The sequence below is a fragment of the Mastacembelus armatus genome, chromosome 16 (genome assembly GCF_900324485.2).
Source record: "Mastacembelus armatus chromosome 16, fMasArm1.2, whole genome shotgun sequence".
Taxonomy (NCBI): domain Eukaryota; kingdom Metazoa; phylum Chordata; class Actinopteri; order Synbranchiformes; family Mastacembelidae; genus Mastacembelus; species Mastacembelus armatus.
This window is the reverse complement of record NC_046648.1, coordinates 14767379-14789822: the sequence shown is the minus strand read 5'-3', so window position 1 is coordinate 14789822 and position 22444 is coordinate 14767379. Positions and strand designations below refer to the sequence as shown.

General features: G+C 42.9%; 1 protein-coding gene across 3 annotated transcripts; it reads right to left on the bottom strand.

The window, feature by feature from the left end:
* Positions 1–1328: 1328 nt before the first annotated feature.
* Positions 1329–21526, bottom strand: nr4a3 (nuclear receptor subfamily 4, group A, member 3). 3 transcript variants are annotated; one of them, XM_026317382.2, is made up of 9 exons: positions 21171–21526; positions 18149–18319; positions 17263–17344; positions 13588–14429; positions 8859–8988; positions 7929–8092; positions 7614–7813; positions 4535–4713; positions 1329–2918 (listed from the first exon to the last, which is right to left on the bottom strand). In XM_026317382.2, the coding sequence occupies exons 3-9, from the start codon at positions 17324–17326 to the stop codon at positions 2656–2658; spliced, it is 1842 nt and encodes a 613-aa protein (XP_026173167.1). In that variant the 5' UTR covers positions 17327–17344; positions 18149–18319; positions 21171–21526; the 3' UTR covers positions 1329–2655. The 3 variants fall into 3 exon arrangements, with proteins under 3 accessions (XP_026173167.1, XP_026173168.1, XP_026173166.1); XM_026317383.2 differs by lacking the exon at positions 17263–17344 and having other exon boundaries at positions 21171–21300; XM_026317381.2 differs by lacking the exons at positions 17263–17344; positions 21171–21526 and adding an exon at positions 18940–19137.
* Positions 21527–22444: the final 918 nt, after the last annotated feature.

Sequence of the window (22444 nt, the reverse complement as noted above, 5' to 3'; positions counted from 1 at the left end):
TGTCAGCATTGATCGATTGACCCGGGGACTGACAGCTCCCTGTCTGTATGTGTGTGCCCACAGGTACGTGCAAACTTGAATGTGTGTGTGTTTCCCTTTCTTTGCTCTATGGTCACGTTATTTTACCTGTCATGCAGAAACGTCGCTGCCATACAAGGATGATTAACACACATTCATTTGCGCACATTCACATGCGCACACTAACACTGGTACTGATCTTTTTCTGCATGTTGATCAAAAACAGACATCATAGTGTGTAGCAGGAGCAGAGTTCACATAACAACCACACATACACACACACAAAATTTGTAAATTTGTCACTAGAAGAAATTGTGTTTTTAGTCCCTGAAATATTTAATAACACAAATGCAAATAAGTTCAATTTGAAAAAAATGGAGTTGCATCTTTTTATATGGAGCATCAACAGTGTGGTAAACTCCTCACTTATACACCATTTTACACTGGCACACCTCTTTCTTTTTTCCTCTCTTTCACACACACACCCAGAGTTGTTCACAATTTCACTACCACAGTTACTATCAATCACCTGGCTGTCTGAGAGAGAGTGTTTGTGTGTGTTAGTGCTTGTGCTGTTGCGTAGGAGGGTGGGCAAGTGAGTGATGGCAGTGACAGTATAGACGGCATGTGCTGAGAAATGTCACCATGGCGATCGATGGTGTTTAACGAGGGTGGAGGCTGATCTGGACCTCATGCTAACATGAAGCTCCCCCCCTCCTCTTAATTCCCCTCCAGTCTCTTTGAGAGCCCATAGTCCCGTGGGAGAGAGACTAGGCCTTTTACCTGTCAGGAGGCTTTTGTGTCTCAACCGGTGCACATAGACACACGCAGAAACACATGCTCAAATCTGGACTCTTGTCTACTTTAAAAACAGTCAGGTTTTTATTTTGCATTTTTGTGTGAAAGAGGAAATTATTTTGAAGAATCAAAACACAGGACTCAGTTGGGCAGAATAATCAGAACTAGTTTATGATTTCAAAGTGCTGAACAGAAAATCCAGTGAACCAAAGAGAAAGAAAAAAAATTGAACAGGAAACTCAAACCAAAGAGGGACATTGAAAAAACAGCTTTTTTTCAACTTTTTTTGTTTTTTGTTTCTCTTCTTCAAAAAACAATGCACAACTCGTACAATATTTGAAAAAGCTAAAAACACTTCAAAATATTAGTTCTATATATATATATATATATATATATCCACACACACACACACACATATATATATATATATATATATATATATATATATATATATCCACACACACACACACACATATATATATATATATATATATATATATACACATATATATATATATAACTCTATAATTTGCTTTCATCATATTTCAAACTGCTGCCGTGAGTGTGTGAGTGGGTGGTGGAGGCCCCTTTAGATCCCCATAGAGCCGCAGTCAGAGACGCAAACACAGGTTGAGCTGTTTTGACAGGCCATGGCAGCTCACACACCATGCATATGATCCTGGCTTTTCCAAGTGTACACACAAAGACAGTATGCAACCATTTCCTCCACGCTCTCACACGGCCTCCACAATAGAAACAAATAGAAAAAGAGCATGACTGTGGAATGTTTCACCCCTGGACATACAGCTATCTGTCGAGCACCCTTCTTTCTGCATCGTCTGTGCGACCAGGTAGGGTGTGTGTCTTGTGCCTCTAGCCCTTCTTAGGGTGCTAAGTGCTTCAAAAGCCAATTTCTGTCCATGTTCATTCCTCCACACTCCTACTCGACCTATGATTTCAAAATGAGTTAATAAAAAAAAATACTAGAGCAAGTCTGGGTGACTCAGTCATCTATCGTTAGTGCACAGTATCTCCTCTGCTGTCTATAGCCAGATAGAGACTGCCTTTATTTCTTTTAGCTTCTTACAGTACAGGACAAGTTTTTTGTATTAAAATAATTTAGAGTTTGAAATTAAACCGTTCCTTCTGTCTCTTCCTTCTGTGGTGAGATAGCACTTAAGAAATTGCACTTGGAATCAAGAGCCCAACTCAAAAGCCACTTCCATGTGTTTATGAAATATCTGCATCCTGCTTTGTGATGCTTTCATGTGTCTATGCTTAAATTGAATGACCTCTGACATTTCAGTACATTTCATTATGAAAACACCCCTTCCTCCTTTCAACAGAGGAACTAGAATACACAGCGAGTTGTGTTTAACTGGATGTCTTCAGCTTTGCAAACATTCGTTGACACTAATGCCTCTCCTTTCCTCTTTAATAAAACAGAAGTCCTCAGACTGGATGAGTGAGGCCAGAACACAGATTAACAGTACTCATAACCCATGGGAATCTTTCTTGCTGCATGAACTGCCACCCAGACAAAGCGAGGACAGTAAAAAGTTATTATTCTGTTGTTCATCTCATTCTTGTCATCCTCCCCCAGGATAAACACAAGGGGACAAAACAAAAAGTGATAAAGCATTTGAGTAACTCTCTGTTATTCTGGTCAAAAGCATTTAGTTGGCTGTCCTGAAAAACATGTCATTGTCCCTCTTGGCTCTGCGTCAGTTGGAGGGGAATGAGTCTCTCTTCTGGAGGTGTGTGTGTGTGTGCTCCTTGTGGGGAAAGGCCTGAACAGGATGTGACGTGGATTTATCTCTTTCTGGTCGGTCCATACTGTCAGTAGGGCAGAGTGTCCAGGAACCTGTCAATCAATGGAGGGGGCGGTACCAAATCCTCCAGTTTCAGGTAGAAGATTCGTTGAAGGCCCTGGGTCCTCTGGGAACGAAGCTCTGCCCTTAAACCCAAAATACGACTCAAAGGGGGCGCAGCCTTGGATGAGGAGGAAGAAGGTCCACAACCTAGGTGGTCTCTGAGACAACAAATCACTTTATTCTGCAGCTCCTCCACCCGCTTTGAGTCCTTCAGTCCTGGGACTTGCTCTATGGAAAGACAGACAGAGATGTTAGAAGAAATATTAAGTCAGTGGAAAAAAGAAACACACACGCACACACACACATAAACGCACACATACATCAGAGCTCATTCAGCTGAAAGAGCATTAGCAACATCTTCGTTTATATTGAATTCCACCTCATTAGCCCGTATGGCTCATGTTCTTAGCAGGCCTTAACCTGTCTCACTCACTACAGATCAATACACAGTCTAACCTAATAAGCCCCTTGCACACTGTGTACGGACACTCACACACACCACACATATATATAAAGATTTGGGCACACACACACAGTCCCTGCAATTTAAGACATCGACAGAAACAAAAGTGCTCAACAATTAGCTGATTATTCGGCCCTGTGAGCAGCCAAATGAAATTAAAAACACAGGCACAAACACACACTGCTGCCCATAGCAACTCCAGTGGCACCCGTACAAAGCTTAATGTGACACTAACTCATTCTACAGAGAACAGGGTGTCCAGCCCTAGACACACACAAGCACATACACAAGCCAGGCCGTGCTGCAGGGAGGCTGTCACTAAGACCAGTCTCACTTTGAGGTATCCATTATCTGAAGTGTATTTATTGTTTGCTTATGTAGCTGTTTTGTTTGTTCTCTGTTTGCTGCTGCAAAGTCACTCCAGCCCTCCTTTCGCTCTGGCTTTCAGACCTCTAACACACTCTCGATTCCCTCTCGCCCCGCTCTCCCTATCACTTCTTTCTCTATGTACGTGAGCTCCTGGAGAGGGATCGATGACTCTCTTTCTGCACCGGCCACTCTGAAGCGGTCGATCGCCTGGTGGCTCTGGCGGCTCTGTCGTGGCAGTGCGTTGTGTGCTTTGCCGAGGTGGCAGAGTGCCACTGAGAACAGTGCAGACACCATTCCAGAGCTGTACTCCACAGTGGGCTGGTCGATCAGGCACAGAGTTAAGTGCTCCCCCAGAGAGTGAGGATGGGGTTAGAGAGCTTAGACAGAGGATGATGAGGAGGAGGTGGTGGGGGTAGGGTGAGGTAAGGAAGCTGAGTGTGGGGGAAGGGTATTTAACCCATCAAACATTTATGTACAGATTCAGACTTTGACATGAAGTCTGAACTTCATTTAACAGGTGACGTGTGTCACCCTGCACTACATTGGCAATTACCTATTTCAACTTTCCTGACAAACTGTCGTAGATTCGCAGGGGAAGCCGTGGCTGTCCTCTTTCACACATGCACACTGATTAGAGGGCCAGGTGTGTGGCAGGTGCTTCTGGGTATCGGGTTCTTGTTTCAGGCAGGGATGTGTGGCAACACACATGTGCCTTTGAGCATTTGTGACGTGAGTGGATATATCCACCTGTCCACTGCCACACTGACTCACCAATAGCCAAAGCATTGGACAAAGGAAAGAAAGTGTGTGTGTGTATATTTATGTGAAAACAGCTCATATGATGAGCTTGTATGCATGTAGAAAAGGACAACTGTATGTCTAATAGTAATATACTTTTTACAGGCTGCTATTTTTGGTGATACGAGATATAATTTCACATTTTATTTTTCTTTGATGTTGATTTTGAGATATAAAATCTGATGTTAGTGTTTGTTTTTGTTTTTTTTTTCACCTGTGAGAAGCACAAGGGCGGACAGACAGGCAAAGGCAGAAGTGTCCAGGTTTAGGTTCTGGAGGTGGGTGGCGAAGTCCCGAATGGAGTCCAGCCACTCTCCAAACCCACGAAGGCACTGGAACCTGTGCAGCACCAAACCGTTACAGAACACTAATTTATCCTCTGATAGCATCGACCTGAGAAACAGGGAAAGAAAAAGAGACAAAGACTCTGGTTAGAACACTCACCCAGTAAAACGCTATTGTTTCCCTCATGGATTGTAAATATGCTTTGAGATACCGGTGCAAGGAAACAATTACAATAAAAACAATGAGAAAACCTGGCAGTATGTGCACTCACACACAAACAGGACACACATCAAACACATGCATGCAGCTGATTAAGGCTGGGTTTTCCAAATTATAGCATTTTAAAACATTCCTGCATTTCCTTTTGGCAGCACGGGGTGAAGGGTTAGGGCAGAGGGCTGCTCTATGTGTGTGTGTATTTGCAGATAGGTAAACTGTTACAACTTTAATGTGCCCAGGCTGTGGTGTGCAGTGGGAACACAAAGCCTTAATGAGGAACTAAAAAGACTTCTCATATGTATTTAACCATTAGTTACTCACGACAAACAACATCCCACGTTTTTACGATCGAGCAGAGAAGGAGAGAGAGCAAGCATTGAATGACAGAGGGCTATGGCTGGCCTATATTTCTCCCTTAAAGAACATTGTTTTCCATGGAAAGCTGATATAGTGTTTAGCTGGTAAATCTCAAGAGGACAACAAATAGTTGCATGAAGCTAAGGCAGATAGAAGATGCAGGACAAACGCAGGAGGCTAAAGTGTGTGTTTGGAAAACAGCTGATGGTGAGAATAGAGAGACAGGAAGGGAGATGGAGGGAAAGAGAAGAAGCCTCAGATTATCCCCTGCACAAACAATGGTTTAGCAGTAATGAGGAGAAGTTGAAATATCATTTGTGTCTAATTATCCTTACTACAGTTTAAAAGCTACAGTTCACCCACTCTCTGAGGAACACATAACTGTACATCACCAACTCTTTCATTCCTACATATCCATAAGAACAACTTCTGTCTCACATACCAATAAAAAAATCAATTAGCACGACCCATCAGACCAAAACATTCATCTGGGAGCCAGAGACTGGAAAAAGAAGTTAAGGGTAATGGAGAAAATAAAAAGAGGTGTTGGGAAAGGGGCACTAACTTAAACTGATTCTTTTTAACTGTAATCTTTTTGTATAATTTTGTCTCTGTCAAGGCTCAAGTTAGCAACCTTCAATCACAAACCTACATTTTTTAATGTAAAAATTCCACATATTGTTTGTATATATTTAACATTTCCCCCAAATTTAACATTAAATGGTTTGCATATATGAAATTCTACACTCTAATATTTGGAAAGCTTTCTTTGTGAATAGTGTGTAGCAACACTGCATTTGAATGAATGATTGACAGGTATATGCTGGGAAATGGACATTTAATCTTCTACTTCAAACAAATATGTGGAATTTATCTTTTCTAAAACAGTAACAGTACACTACTTTCAATACCAGTATCCATTTAAATAAATTTAAAAAATAAAACAGTTTCAATATAAATGTCTCAGCTGATAAGGTCTGCATTGTCCCAAGTAGGTTAAACACAGTCAACTAGTACAATAAGCAGCAATGCTAAGAATTATTCCAAAATACTATTTGATCCCTGTCTAATAGTATCACATGAGCAAAACTACACAGACAGCCTGGCAGACAAGCAGCCAGGCAGATGCACACACACAGCTGGATGTCTGCCACACATTCCACTCACCCCTAACTACACTGTCACCACGGTAATCAACCAATAACCACAGAAACAGTTTGGTAACGGGGTGCTTACAGCAATGCCAGCCCAGAAGAGCGGAGCAAATTTACTCTACACACACTGAGCACAAATAGACACACACACACGCTCATGCGCATACAAACATACGCTTGCACGGGGGTCTGCAAGGCATCTGAGTTCAACACAGGGTCACCGCAGGGCCACATCAGCAAGGAGATGGGAGTGTAGGCTGCATATTATGCTCTCACAGAACAGGGAGAAAGTAAGACAGTGCAGGGTTTGTGTTTTCCTCTGTGCCGTGGGAGTTTGGCTGATGGGAAGATGAGCGGTGCCTAAAGAGCATGTGTGTGTTTGATAGAGGCCCCTGTGAGTCCGACGTTTAGTGTGAGTCAGAGTCCCAGCTCCCCCTCCTGCTGCGGCTGTGATGCCACCACCCATCCTCTACCCACCCTGCACCTGGACCTACCCTGAGAGGAGGAGAGAAAGTTGGGATTCTACATCATCAGTGTGTGTGTGAGTAAGTGCGCTTGTGTGTGTGACTGTGTTGATTTTCTGTCCTAGACAACAGTGAAGACAAAAGGATGAGCTTGTAGCCTGACCCCCCTCCTTCCCATAAATTTAACCAGCCACATGCCTTACAAGAGCAGACTGGTAACCCAGGGCAATTCTGAGGCAAAGATGGGCCGGGGCAGTCATAATGGCACCACAGGTATCCACGAGGGAAAGACACACACACACACTCTCTAACACACACACACTCACACACTTTACTAAATGCATGAGGTAAATGAAGTTGATTCTGTTTTTATTTCAGTCAGCTGAACTGAACATGTATTTCCTTCCATAGAAGACCTTTTCAGTTTCTCAGCTGACCGGCCTTTAGATGGAATTGATCCTGTCAATTCAAATTTCACAATGTTAGCACAGTTATGTCCTGCAGAACACACACAGAGCTCTCTGTGCGTCAGATATCAGACGAGCAGAGCGGAACTCTGTGGGTGTAGCTGCTGTCATAGCTACAGACTCCATTCATAATTTGGTTCATATGGTGATTACTCAGCTCCACTCCTCCTACTCTGGAGATACACCAACACAGCAGTACATAGCTTTGGCAGCACAGTTACACACTGTACTGTACTGCAGAAAAGTTAACCCAGAATCTTTTAGATGTGTGCATGTCAGTGAAGATCTGCTCACAAGTTATAGAAGTGAAATTTAAAGTGTTTCTGTGTGTATCTGTTTCTTTTTACCTGTGAGCCAATCGCAGCACAAACAGCTCCAGGAAGGCAGAGTCTATGAGCAGGTTCTGATCTTCACGGTGAAGCTCAGAGAAGCCAGGCAGCCGGTCTGCCCAGCACCGTGTGGTCTCCATCGAGATTGTGAGCAGCCTGTAGAAGAGGTGGATATGCTCAGCATCTGAGGAGGAGGAAGGAGGGTCGGCAGCACTGAACTGTGGAGATGGACAGAGATAAATAACCGAACAAATTTCTAAAACCAGCCATATTTTCTTAATAAACACGTGCATTTCTATAACTGAAATGAAAGGAGTTGGGTGCTAGGGCTACCTGGCTGTAGTCAAGGTCACGGGGCGTGCAGTGGGAATAAGCCCTGAGCAGAGCGGAAAGCAGACTGAGGGGTGGAGAAGGAGGAGATGTTTCTGTCTGCAGGGGGCTCTTTGGTTTGGATGGCAGACGGCCTCGGCGCCCCTTCAAGCTATCGGTGCGCACCACTGTGAACCAGAAAAGACAGAAGACAAAATGTTTTTCAGTTGTATCTGGTAATATTTACGCATGCATGCACAAGGAACTTCTGTTCTCCTACTGACAGACTGGTTATCAGTATCTTACAACAGTGTAACCACAACTGAATGGAGTCTTTTTCCACGGAAACGCTCTAACATTCCCACAAATCCTACACAGGAAGCTACTAGCCAGCAGATGGCAGTGGAGCTGTTCTATGGGCTGCATACACGTGTTATTGGGATAGAGAAGTGTGTGTAGTGCGTGGGTTTGTTTGCATTAATGTGAGTATGTGGGTGGGGGTATTACATGACATGTGTGAGACAGGTGAGAAGCCTTAGAGAAAACGAGGGCAGAGCACCACGCTGATTCTGCATATCAGCAAAACATCTCTGCAGTGCAATAATAGTCAGCCAAATCAGATATGATGACACAAATGAAGAGGTGGAAAGTGTGAGAATCTTTGAGCAGGATGGGCACCAGTGTGCCTCTTTCAACCCTTTGAAATCATCCAAAATTCAGAGATTTTAAAGGTGACTGGTATTGAGTGGTGGGCTGCATTTAATACTAGTCTTCCTGCACTCTAGAGGGGAGTTCCTGCTGCATGGATGTGTGTGATGGTGCCACAGGTCAATTTATTGCCGGTCTATTAATCCCTGATTGCTGAGACAAACTTCATCTTTGCTGGCTGCATGGCAGATTTGTGCTGCACTTCCTGGCTCATTTTAAGTGAGAAACAGGTGTGTGGTTTCTTACCTTCCTTTACCATGCCAACACTCAGACATTTCTGAAAGCGGCAGTACTGGCAGCGGTTGCGTCTCCTTTTGTCCACAGGACAATTTTTACTGGCAAGACACACATACTTGGCGTTTTTCTGCACGGTGCGCTGGAGAGAGAAGAAACAAGCATACCAATAATCAGCCTCCAAACACAATCAGCCACCCAATATTTGATTTGTTTAATTCAATTTCTGTTTTTTCCTCTTCCTCATCAAAGAATGAATGCAGAAGCTCGCAGGTCAGATTTTAATTACGCGCTGAAAGGCGGCGGTGACATCAGTATAATTAGATAAAATTAATTTCCCAACAAGCCTCGCCTGCAGGAGGGACAATTGTATTAGCGCCGAAGCTGACAATGGAGACTGGGCGCGTGGCGTGCCTAGACGGGTCCCGCGAGACAGAGGGACAGCAAACGCAAGATCTGCGTGATCAGATCATTTGTGAAGCTCGCGGGTCAGCTCCTGGCACCTTCGGGGCCTAGCGCATGGCGCCTCTTTGAATGGGCCCCGCGGGAGCTGTTTTCCCCTCGACTGGCTAGCGCGATTATTACTGACCTTATTAAAATGAAATCAGAAACTGGCCACGTGGGGGCCGGATACGCTATCCGCGTGGATGAACGACAGTAATAACAGAGGTAGTAATGGGTGCTTGCACGCGTACCAATGGACCAATCTCGCGCACCTGGGACTAGATAAAGTTGTGGCTAAAAGGCTCTCATGTGGGATAAGAGCTCTGGTGAAAAGTTCTCTGAACAGAATACAATTTTCTCAGCTAGACGCAGCTGGATGCAACTTTTTTATATTTAGTGCTGTGTGAGAATGCGGAAACAAAAAAAAATCTCTGGAAACGAAACCACCTATACTCTTGAGTTCAGGTGGTCAACTATAGCCTGAAACAAACTTGGTGATACACTACCCCATGAGTCATGTCAATCTTTACACGCGTCTTTGGCAGAAAGATAAAAACTCTTGTGCAAGACTTTCCCTGGGATGCAGCTCTGTTACACAAGAATTAAAAAAAAAAATGTTAAAAAAGCTATAACACTTAATCATTTTAATTTGCAAAGTGTGTACATTTTATCCGCTGTTAAAATATGACTCGGGTATAAGCCAGTCCAGCACCAGAACAAACTTTGATAAACAAACGAAACGCACGGAAAATGTCGCGGGTTCCCATCTTCTTTAACGCCTCTAAAACACATCAAAACAAATAAATCCAATTAGGAACCCCTCGCGCCACACATGCCCGTGCCCCCGGGAGACCAATAACACACCAATTATTCCATATGCTCTGGCGCGAGTGCGGAACTGGCGCGTAATGGGCGCCAGCGCCGGATGAGAGTGGTTGCCATGGCTCCGCAGATCGCGGTGAACGTCTCCCTCTCATCTCTTCAGTGGTCAGTGACCCACGAGCGCCCGGTTAAGTTAGTCATGGTTATTAATGTTGTTGATGGAAGACAGCAGCATCCGTTTAATGGCAGTCTGAACAAAACATAACGCTGAATGATGCACACAGCATCTTGCCTGCATTTATTTACACCTTTAAAACTTGGCAGAAAAGTCAGCACAAAGTCTAAAGACAATTTAATATGTTTCTTCTGTGTCCAAACGCAAAGTCAGATTAATATGTTAGATTAGTGTCAGATTCTAAACTTTGGGTGTTGAGGATGAAATTCTTTTTTTCTTTAAAGTTGTTTTAGCAATAAGAGTTGGTGCTTTGCCTACAGCATATTGGGAGTTTAGGTGAAAGTGGCTTAGGGTTGGAGCAGACCCCTGTGTTTTTGGAGGCAGAAGGTTCTCCTTTCAGTGGCAGGGTCTAGTTTACAACATAGCTGATTCCAAGAAAAACCCTGGTTTGTAATTATGAGGATCTGATAAATTAAGCTTTCATGATTGAATACTGGTCTGTTTCCTGCTGTGTCCTCTTCTGCGAGTGTATGTGTGTGCATGTGTGTATGTGTATGTGTGTGTGTGTGTGCGCGCATGTGGTTGGGACTCTTGTGACTTTGCTTTCTAATAAGCAGCATGGAGCATGACTGGCGTCTCAGTAGAGACACAACTTATCAGAGCTAATACTGTGTAACTAACCGGTCCCTGATATTCCTCAATTATGTCAATATGCTTATGAAATCTGCAGATCCTTCTTGTACTTCTCATGCTATTGTACTATTTGGACCAGCCTAAAAGAGTGTGCATGAGAGTGTGGGGTATACTTTCTCCAACTTAAATTAATCTCATCTGTCCTGTAATTTATCTTCGTGTTTGCAGCTGAATTCCACTATGGGGAGAAAAAAAACTACTTAAAATCTGCATTTTTGTGTGCAAGAAATTAATTCAAGTGAAGGAAGAGGAGTCAGAATTGAGAAATGAGTTATGTGCACTAAATTCACAAATGAACACATGCTCACAGAAGCTCACACAATGCTGTGGGCATTGTGGGGGCTGGAATGGAGGTATGCAAAGGCAGATTCTTGACATATAACATGTGCTAATAGCCTTGGCTTAAATTAAAAGCCTTAAGGGACTTTATCCCCTCTCCTCCTCCTTCTGTCTCCTCTATCCCCTCTTCTCCTTTGCTTTTTAGTCTGAGGCAATCAGACTGAGGCAATCAGACTCTCGCTCTGTGTCTTTTGGGCTTGTGCAAGGGCAGTTTGTAGTGAAAACATATCTGTGAGTTTTGAATAGAAATTGCTTAACTTAACTTTTACAACCTGATTTGGGTCTGTGAATGTGTATGGGTGCTTATCTGGCTACATTTTCCCCAATGCATAAAATAATAATTTATGTATCATGTATGTGTTTCATATGAGTGAAAAATGTATTTCTATGTTAGAATCCAGCTTGTTTTTCAGCCTTCTTTTCCAAGTAATGGAGCATAGAAATCGTGTGCAATGCAGCTAAAGCAAGTCACTTTTTAGTGGATGCATAAAAATAGGACACTATTCAATGTTCTGTTTTTTGTTTCTAACATAATGTTTGTATTACACTAAAAGCTGAAGTCTAGTCTTGATTTTTAAAAAATCAAAATCTGAATGGGTTTACTAAATTAATGGAAACCAGTGAATGAAACACATTATTCTAGTACAATAATGAACAGGAAAAACTAACTACATGTTTAAGAGCTAAAATTAATTCACGGTGAAAATGTGTTTCAAATTGTGCTAATGAAATAACAATAATTTACAGCAAGACTTGAGTGTGGTTTAATGTGTAATAACTAATCAGGTATAATTAAATATATTCAGGAAAATATTTTTTAGCGGACAATAAAACCATCAGGATAATGGAGGTAATGTGTCCCATAATATGAATATGAAAAAGAGCAGGTGTATGAAAGGCATCTTTTAGTTTCTGCTGTTACATCAGCATGTATCAGTGAAAAACATGTTCATGCTGCTGTATGAATAAATATGTTTTTTTATATGTGCATGTGTGGTTATGTGAATATGTTGTGCATGCATGGTTGCTTGCATCTGCATGCAGTTGTACTGTAAAGGAAACATAGTGAGGTTTGACAGGCTGAGCGGCTGCTGAGCGCTGCAGCAACCAGACAGCCCGCGGCCTGATGCCACCAGACGCTGCTGTTGTTAATTACTAAATAAAAACAAATTGTGAAACTAATTGAAAAGAAGGATAATCCATTTCCACCCACCAGCGGCATTATTCAATTAAATATACACCCTCCTTGCTGTCACTTAATTTTGCTCTCTTGCCTCACACAGCCAATTGAATGCTTAACAAGTGTGCTCGAAAATGTTCACATTCAAATACTGTGCAAAGAAATTGCTTCATTGTCACTGAGTTGGAGTTAACTGTAATTTGAATGAAGTGCTGTACCATTTGCACGTGCCAGAGAAGTTTCTTGCTATGTCTGTGGGGTTTTATGACTTGCATCAGGAAAATGAAAAATCTGACTGACTGAAAACCACCTAACTGGCGATGTTAAACTATATATGTGTGAGCACGTGTGCGGTAACATGGTATGTGAGATAGTTAACTGAGAAGTATTACACTGAATCATTTGATGAACCAAATTTCGAACTGACTCATAACATCCCGTGTATTATGTCAGTAAACTGTGGTCAATTTTGTTGCCACTGATTCACTGCGAACACTGAAAGGAAACTTTGATTTCAATGAGGATTCCTTTTCCACTGCACTCTCACCGCACTTGATTTTGGAGAGACTGACTGTCAAGCATGGAGGGCAATTTTCCCTGGTTGTCTGAGAGAGAATATGTTTTTTTTTATCATCCTGTGTGCTCATGTAACACAAGTAATCATGCGCATACGCAGACCATTCATACTCAAACTTTGCCTATTTAGTTGCTGAGAGAGATGACCCCTGTGGGTGTGTTGTGCTTTCGGAATGACTTTAAAGTCATTTAGAGAGCACAAAGTAAGGTGGAAAGTGGGAGCGAAGCAAGTGCAAGAAAATTGTTTCAGCTGGTTGTGCAGATACTAGGTGATATTTTTAGTTGTGAGTCTGAGTGTGTGCATCTGGTTGTGTGCCTGTTGTAGGGCGCACAGGACAAAAACAAGAGGAGAGGATACACAGACTTGTAGGCATACAGGAGAAGAAAAATTAAAGGTACAGTAGATGTGGGCCATGTTTTGTCAGTAACCACAAGACTCACTACTGATATAAAAGACAAAATCATTGCAGTTTCAAGTTCTGATTAAAACCTTTGCTTTGAAGGGTTTTTACCTTGAAGAAACCTTTGCAGCCCTCACAAGTGCGTACGCCATAGTGCTGGCAGGCTGCATTGTCTCCACACACTGCACAGGTGCCCTCTCCTTGAGGACCACGTGGGGGAGGTGAGGGCAGGCTGTCTCCTAACAGGGGGCCACAGGGCCCAAGAGCCAAGGAACGGAATGCGAAGCTGCTACCCCCAGCCCCACGGTGCAGCTGGTACATGGACTGCTCCAGGGGTGGACCGTGAGTATGGGAGACTGAGGATGAGGAGGAGGAGGAAGAGGAGGAGGTGCGAACTATTCCTCCTCCCAGATTCTCATAACCGCCACCGACGCTGCCTCCACTGTGGGGTGGCGAGTGCTGATAGAAATGTGGAAAGCGGGGTGACTTGAGGGGTCCTGTCTCCAGGCTGGAGCCAAGAGAGTGGGGGTGCGATGGAGGGGCCAGGGAGTGCTCGTCCCACAGGAAGGAGGTGCCGGGCTGGGGCGGCATGGAAGGGGTAGTGGGAGTTGAGGGGGGTGACTGTTTAAAGTACATAGTGGAGGAGGACATGGCCTCCAGTGGTGGAGCAGTTGGGTAGCTCTCCTCCTCCTTTTTGATGGTGGGCCTGTGTGTAGGCATCTGGTAGAGGCAGGAGGATTTGGGCTCGTAGTTGCCCTCCACAAAGACGTTGAAACTGGGGAGGGAGGTGGTTGCAGCAGCAGCGGAAATCTCACCCCCACCCAAGTCCAGCTTGGTGTAGTCAGTGGTCATGATGTCAGAGCTGTAGCTGTCGCCCTGGTAACTGAAGGACTGGCCAGAGTAGGCTGAGCCTGGAGGGGCGGGCCCGTACTGAGCCTGCACACAGGGCATGTCTGCCAGGGAGACAGAGCACACACGTAGGTTAATGCTGCATGGCACATCAGACCGCATGTATTCCACAAACATTTCTCATGGTGTTAGTAGACTATAGCAATACAGCAACAGTCATTAATCAGAGAAGAAAGTTTATTGACATATTAGTTAACACACTGATTTAAACAGATAAGCAAGACATCATGAAGGGGAGTGGCCACAGAAGCACAATACAGGAACAACCCTACAGCAAATCGGCAGGATAAAGACTCTATTGGAGATGTGCATGCAAAGGTAGTGCTAAAAAGTGGATTATGACAACAGTTACACTGTGAATAACTAAAAAACTCTGCACAGCTCTATTGGAACAGGCAGTTGTTTCAGCTCTTGAGGTGTCAGAGATTTCACAATCTTAGAAAAGTTTTCTGAATGCACCTTTCAAGGAATATGAAAAGCTTTGAACAAATCTTTCCATTTACTCAATTTCCTGCTTCTATATTTCTTGCACTACACTGAATAGGTTTAGTAGAACTATTTGGTGCACACACTCACTCACACACACACACACAAAACTGCTGATTCTCCTACAGTGAGTTCAGTTAAAGAAGCTGTACTTCATCAGTGCACATTTCTGAAGCGACGAAGTGGTCAAAACAACCATCACATCCAAGAATCTCTATGTGTGCGTACCAAGTGTGTGTGTGAGTGTGTAGGGACGAGTGTGTGTGGTGGGGGTTGGGCGTGTGTGTGTGAGTGTGTGTGTGTGTGTGTGTGTGTGTGTGTGTGTGTGTGTGTGTGTGTGTGACTGTAGTCTGGTTAGTCAGATGGCAAAGCAGATGAGATAACATTAAATAATAATGGAACCCCATGGTGGTGCTGGATGCTTGCTGCACAACCCACACACACAATGAGTTAACGCACAGATGCATACACTGGCAAACACAGACACACACATATTTCCTCTAACTGCTGCAGACGCCAGTCAGTGAGTCTTGAGTTTTCCCTTTGATTTAATTATTTTACAGTCACAGCAGCAGGCCACCACCTCATCATCTGTGCGTGTGTAAGTGCGTTTGTGTGTGTGTGTGTGTGTGTGTGTGTGTGTGTGTATGGACTATATGCTGTTTCCTTATCAAACTCCTTACGTAATACACTTCACCTGCGTTTGCGTGCTCTTGAGCATGTATTCACGTGTGTGTGTGCTAATCAGTTATGAGTCTCAGCGCAGCCATTGCTTTGTGCTGTTTGCTTGTCGCTCCTGAGCAGGGAAGTGTCAACACAGCGTCGCTCCTATTGACGCCCAGCATGCACGCGCTCTACCGTAATAGCCTCAGGTTCCTCGCGCGTCATGTTTGTCTACTCAAATACGGGACATGTCGGTCCTGCTGTTGTGATAGCACTCGGAAATACCTCCATTCAAACGCGCTCACATGGGATTTAAGTTATAGTGCATTTATTAACGCAATCAAAATAAAACTCCTGTTACTTCATAAAACCCACAATTTATTTGTAGGCCTATTTGAATATTTTCTACTGCGTCATTCAAACAAAACAAAACAAAATTAAATTTGCGTACAACTTGCTTTCATTTATGCCCAATAAACACTGAATACCGCTCACTACTGAAGAGCCAGAGTGACACTTTAACCGCTGTAAAGCAATTAAATTATACCTGAAGGGCAGCAGAAGTTATAGCTGAAGGGCTCGAAAAACAAAAGGATGATTGAAAGCATGAATTAAGTAATTGAAAAAAACGTATGGACACACTCATCTATATAACATAATTTATTAATTCTTGTATTTATTTTGTATTTCTGCAGGTCATTTAGTCCATTTATTCTATAAAGTGACCTCTCAGGTCCTGGTGGTAGAAAAACACAACAATCTGAAAACAATTCGAGCCTAAAGCCATAATATTATTTGATTAAGTTCAGGTTCAAGACTTATTTAAACTTAGCATGTATACAAAGGTCTGCAGTATGTCTCAGTAGTGACTATAAGCCAAAAGATTTTTTTAAATTGAGGATGTGAGTCAAACTGTAGGCCTACGTGTATTAAACGTCATCACGTCATTTTTTTTCTTCTACAAATGACCAGGTCTTCAGCCCACGTGGAAAAACACACACACGGAGCGTTATGGGCGTCATGGCGCCTTTTTGGGCTATACTTAAAGACTTCTGCAAACGAGTCGACATCAGAGGAAGAAGGGAGAGACAAGCGAGAACTAGTGGTAAACCCTGTAGCTCTCTGTGCTGTGTCAGTAGGTCAAGCCTCAGATCAGTGTTAGCCATTTCTGCGTGTATAGTTTGTAGGGAGTGTTTATCGCTTTTCCCCCCACCTGTCATATACAGTGTTTTATATCAGTATCTATACATTCACATATATTTTATATATATTAGGTTTTGAGGTGAATTTTTATTTATACATACTTCATCACAATGGGCTCAATATGTCAACATCAACCTGTATATGAGAGTTCTGCCCACATGTGCCCTTATCCTGAGAAGAACCTGTAAAACCACTTGTGTCTGCAAACTTCTCATTTTCTTCTGTGCTGTAAATTTGGTGGTGTGCATTGTCATCACTCACTAACACACGCACGCACACGCTCACAAACGTGCACCCTCACACAATGACCAACATAAATAGAGTTGAATCAGTGGAGCGATTTTATTTTTTGTGTCACCAAAGCAGATCTGGAGGAAAACTTCCTACACTCCAACCCCACCATCAGATTGCTTTTATTACACTTGCATGCAAGCAGGTGTGTGTGCAAACAGGAGGACAGACAACCCAAGCAGAGTCAGACACAGGTGGTGCAGCATAGTGAGGCGAAGGGAAACAGTCTCTAACCTCGAGGTGTGCATTTCAACTGGACAAACTGCAGCTGTTCCAATAACTGAGCGCGCTTGTTCATTGTCAGAATGCCATAGATCTAACAAATAAAAACATTAAGTTGAAGACATGAATACAAAAACACAGAATTTCTTTTCAGTGAATTGTGAAATAAATTGTTTGACTTTAGATGCCTCTCACACAGCAAGTAAAGTGATTTGCATTCATATGCACATACTCCACACACACAAAGCATTTTGAGGGGTTTATCATCTGGTTAATTTAGCAAAAACGGAGGTGAAAATAGTTGGATATTGAATATTTATTTGCCAGGTTCAGCATACAATAATGATTAAAAAGAAATGTAACTCAATCAATACAAAAAATCTAGTCAGAATTTTGTCATCTTTAGTCATAAAGGCTTTTAAAGGATCGGTGTCTATCACCTAAGTAATTCACCCACTTCTGTATTTAGGTGTGTTTAGGTTTGCCTCGTTTATTTCTGCCAGTTTGTCTAATGATTGAAATGTCAACTCAGTCCGCACTTGCCAGCTGACACACACACACACACACACACACACAAACACACACGGGTTAAAGCGCACAGATCACCGGGTAAAGAGCAATCTGTTCATAAAACTTTACTATTTTCAACTGGATTTTAATATAAATAAAACGATCTACATATTTGTCGTTAAAATCTGACTTAACGCCTCAATCGGTAATATGGGTTTTCGAGGTTAACTTACAAATAAAGCGCTATCACATTACAATTAGACCCGTGCCACAACACTCCCAAGTAATTGCATCAGTTGAGGAAATAAAGTGCAGAAAAAAGTAATGAAAGAAAGAAAGTAAAAGAGAAGATGAAACTGAAAAGGAGGGACTAAGGTTCTCTTCGTACCTGGTGAAGGAGTTTCGCGCTGAATGGTGCTGGGTGTCCGGGATTGAGGGGTGGCGTGGCTGCGGCTGGGACAGGGCTCCTGGAGCGGGGAGGACACGGCGGGCGTCGCAGAGGAAGTGTCCGATCGCCGGGGCTCCGAGCTCGGCTGGGCGCGCTCTTCCGAACCTATGTCTGGAGGAGAGACGGCTCGGTTACAGCCAGTGATGTGGCGGCAGGCTTAATAAAAATGTGGGCACCGCCATCCCCGCCCTTCAATGATCCAAAGTCAAAGACGTTCATAGGTAAGCAGCAACTGATGGCTAAACTTTAAATCGTAGGTGAAGCTCAATTTTACAATTTTACATTTCTATTAACCCAAAACATTTGGGCCCATTTCATTTAACACTAAAAATAGATAGGCATTTACCAAAAATCTACTCTGACAGATAAAGTCAGTAAATGAGATGAAACAAGCAGATAAGGACATACACACTACTCTGCGCATATGACAGATGCCTCTAAATGAAACCGGTATAAATCGTTGCCATTATCCATGCAAACCCATAGAAGAGTAACAATTTACTCATTTAAATTAAATATAGCGCAATTTTGACATAAAATACGACTTTGACTACAGGCTACAAAGAGAATAAGAACCACAACTAAGGACTTTAAGCTCATTTCAAGACTTACACTTACGTGGGCGACAAGTTTCATTCTAACAGCAAGCAACGCTCCGTTATTGTTATAATTTTCAATTTGATACAGTGTCAAGCAGGCTAAAACAGTACCCAACTTCTCCAAATACAGACCTACAAAAGTGACAACTTTCAGAAAAGCAGTCTGCGCCAATGCCTGTACGCCATCACTTCTCTTGACTCTGACCACCACCGTATTCGCCTGCTCAGGGTTCATCCAGAAGAGAGATAAATCGAGAAACTGAGTCGGACCCGTAAGTAAACCAGCGGAGTCCAGTGCGCCGTGCGCCTGAAACTCCCTCTCACTGCAGCAGGGCGCACCGTGGCCAGTGGATTTCATGGCCCAGAGCGACCCCTTTCGGTCACACACTCTTGTATCTCTCTCTCTCTCTCTCTCCCTCTCTCTCCATATATCTATGTGCACACAAACACACACACTTTCTCTCATTTTGACAGATACGCAGACCCTCTGGGATACGGTCAAGTCGAGAGACCACTCTATCTCCCCGTATCCACATCAGTACGGTCAACTGCACTCATAACAGGTACCTTCAGCTCGCCTTCATCTCTTATCTTTATGTCAACAGATCCTACTAGACCACGTTGTGCAAAAAAGAGCAGTCACTTTTTAAACACTGAGATGAAACATTGAACCGCTCTTTTGACGATTATTTGGGCAGGATACGGTTATACAAATTTAATGCCTAACAGAGCCTTCAGCTATGTCGAAATAAAGAAAAAACAAACCAGAGTAAACAAACAAGTCATGCTGCATAACATTTATTTAATCATGGTCAATTTGGAAAATTTAAGTCATTATTCAATACTGTGCGAGGCTTTTCGAGTACAAACAAAACCTTTACGCTTAAAAAGTAAATGGTTGCAGCACCAGGAAATTATATATATATATATATATATATATATATAAATCTAACAAGCCACATTGTTTAATGAACCTGTGAAGTTTAGAGCTTAATTGTGCGTAAATGCGCTCTTGTCACAATCTTTCTGTGTTGTTAAAAATAAAGTGGCACGTTTAAATTGGTAAAAAACATTTTCTGCAAAACTGAGAAAGTCATTATTTTTTTTATAAATGAACAAATGGATCCTCTCACTTTCTTCTCAGGCCGAACCGACCGGTGGGACTCTGGCCTTGCGCGTACCGGTAACCAGGAGAACGACATAAGAGCTGCAAAGCACGCGCACTGGAGCGCCGATAGCCCCCGGTAGCCCCTCACACCAATAACCACGGACAGCCCAAGGCTTCCAGCAAACAGAGACAGAGAAAAGACAGGACATAAAGGAGTGACCAGGGAAATATGTGAGCACTGTAAATCAGTCCTGAGAGGGAGACTATCAGAAGTGCCTGAGTGCACGACTGAGTGCGTGCGTAAAAGAAAGAAAGGTAAAATCAGCAAGTTGCTGAAGTATTTTAACTCAGCACTATAGTATTTTTTATATAATAAACTCAAAGGATTGCCCAGCGGTTTACAGCTGTTGTAGTGGGAATACAATGACCGTGTTGTCGTCAGAGGTGTCTAGGAAATATTTCACAGAGGGCTTCTGAAATTTGATGTGGCTTTCTGGTGAATGACTGAGGATGTCCTCACAAAGACAATGTGAGTGCTAATATTTGTGCTTGGCCATCACCCTATCACCCCTACCCTATCCTAAAAAGCAGACCAGGACCCAGCAATAAATATACTTAAACTGACAAACAGTATAGTACAGTAGATCAATGAAATGGCATATAGTATAAAACATACCCACTATCCCAGACTTTCAAACCACTCATTAACAGCACAGCTTAACAGACAATCCAACACGAGGCAAAGAAAAAGCCTACATGGCATGAAATCAAAGAGCTTCAGCTCTCCTCTCTTGGCTTCGGCCTGAATGTAGGTTAGACTATTCTCCACTCAGACCATTAGTGCGTCTGACTCCACTATTCATTGTGTGACTGAGAGGCATCTGATTTCCATGACAACCAGAAAGGATATGATACCTTCCCAGCGCAAATTAAATTTGAATTCAGCCTTATTTGCTCCTGGAGACACCAGACACACACACACACACACACACACACACACGATCACACAGAGACGACATCAGCAACAGCACTGGAGCTTCACATAGCTATCAACAAGTTACAAGCACAAAGTTGGACCGACCAAACACTGACGATGATAAGAGTAGAAATTCAACATGAAGCAAAATTTTAGGTAATATAATGTAAACCGTGCATAAAGCTGAGTCCTCGTATTTGGTTCTGTGTGAGTTTGGCGATAGAGCAAGTGCGATACACGGCGCAAGATCAGCGTTTCATTCATTTCCAGTTTACTTACTGGTTTGCTGTAGCGGTTCCGTCTTTACATGTGGTAATAACCTCGCATGAAGTATCCTATTCCCATCCAGAATAATCACCAAGAGTCGAAGTAATGAGGAGAAATAAAAATACAAAAAAAGAAAGACAAAAAACTAATATCGGAGAGGTAAAGGATGCACTGGCTGTGGAAAAGTTTATTGTTCTTCTTCTTTCGTCTTATAAAGTACACAAAGTAGAGAAAACGACATATAAAATTTAAAAAATGAAAAAATCCCGAGTGTAAAAAGTGTGTCTGCGTCCGTTCTCGTGAGCTGAGCGCGTCAGTGCCGGTGCAAAATGTGGAGTTGTAATTCGCGTTTGTTTATGTGCGCCGTCTGAGGGGAGAAAGTCAAATAGTGCATTTATGTGGGCTCTGCCTCCACATAGAGAGGCTGGTATGCGCTACGTCAATGTGACGCCATGGGAGAGGTGACGTCACTCAAAGCAGAGCTCCCTCTCTCTCCGTACACTAGCAGACACATAAGCCCCGCGAGCCCTGCCAGACAGAGAGCGAGAGAGAGAGAGAGAGAGAGAGAGAGAGAGCAAGCGAGAGAGAGAGGGAGGTTGGTTTGATGGTTGCTGTGGAGGAAACTGAGGGGGATCCAACAGGCGAGCTTGCACCATTACTGGTTATGGCAGATATCTCGCACATGTGCATTTGCCAGGCTATTTTATTCTTAGCATGATAATGGAGAGAAAATTCAAGAGTTTAGAAATTGCCGATATATTAATGCAAATCAAATAATGAGGCCAAATCACTTATGTCACAATATTTTGCTACATTTGCTAATTTACCTTTTATTGAACCAGGTGAAATCTCATTGAGATTTGAAAGACAAATATTACACTTTTAGTCCACTTCTTTAACCTAAGCGCTATGGGGACTTTGCAGATTCAAACAGTACAAGGGTTGGCAACTTTATCCTGCTTGTTTTCCAGTTACACTTTCTCTACCTATTGCTGATTATCTGGATCTGGTGTATTGAGTCAATTAAAAGCTGGAAGATACCAATTCACATTGTCTTTCCCCACTATACCGTCATCTGAGATAGTATCTTTTAGCTTCTGATAGACTGAACACACCTAATCCAGGAAATCAGTGGTGGATAGGGCTGGGTTTGCTGGAAAACAAGCAAGGTGTTTTGTATGATGACTTCTTTAACTTTTAGACTATTTACAGATATGCATGTATCCTACTCTTATTCAAACATCACTTTAACTGCAGAACTTTTGGTGTGTAGTCCAATTTTACAT

Bases quoted from the DNA above. Each gene is read 5' to 3' on its own strand.
- nr4a3 (XM_026317381.2), bottom strand. From the start codon at position 19,042: ATGAACCCTGAGCAGGCGAATACGGTGGTGGTCAGAGTCAAGAGAAGT. The intron at 14,430-18,148 runs GTACGAAGAGAA...TCTCCCTGGCAG, and splicing joins GCGCGAAACTCCTTCACCAG to ACATGCCCTGTGTGCAGGCT. The intron at 7,814-7,928 runs GTAGCCCTAGCA...CCATCTCCACAG, and splicing joins GTGACCTTGACTACAGCCAG to TTCAGTGCTGCCGACCCTCC.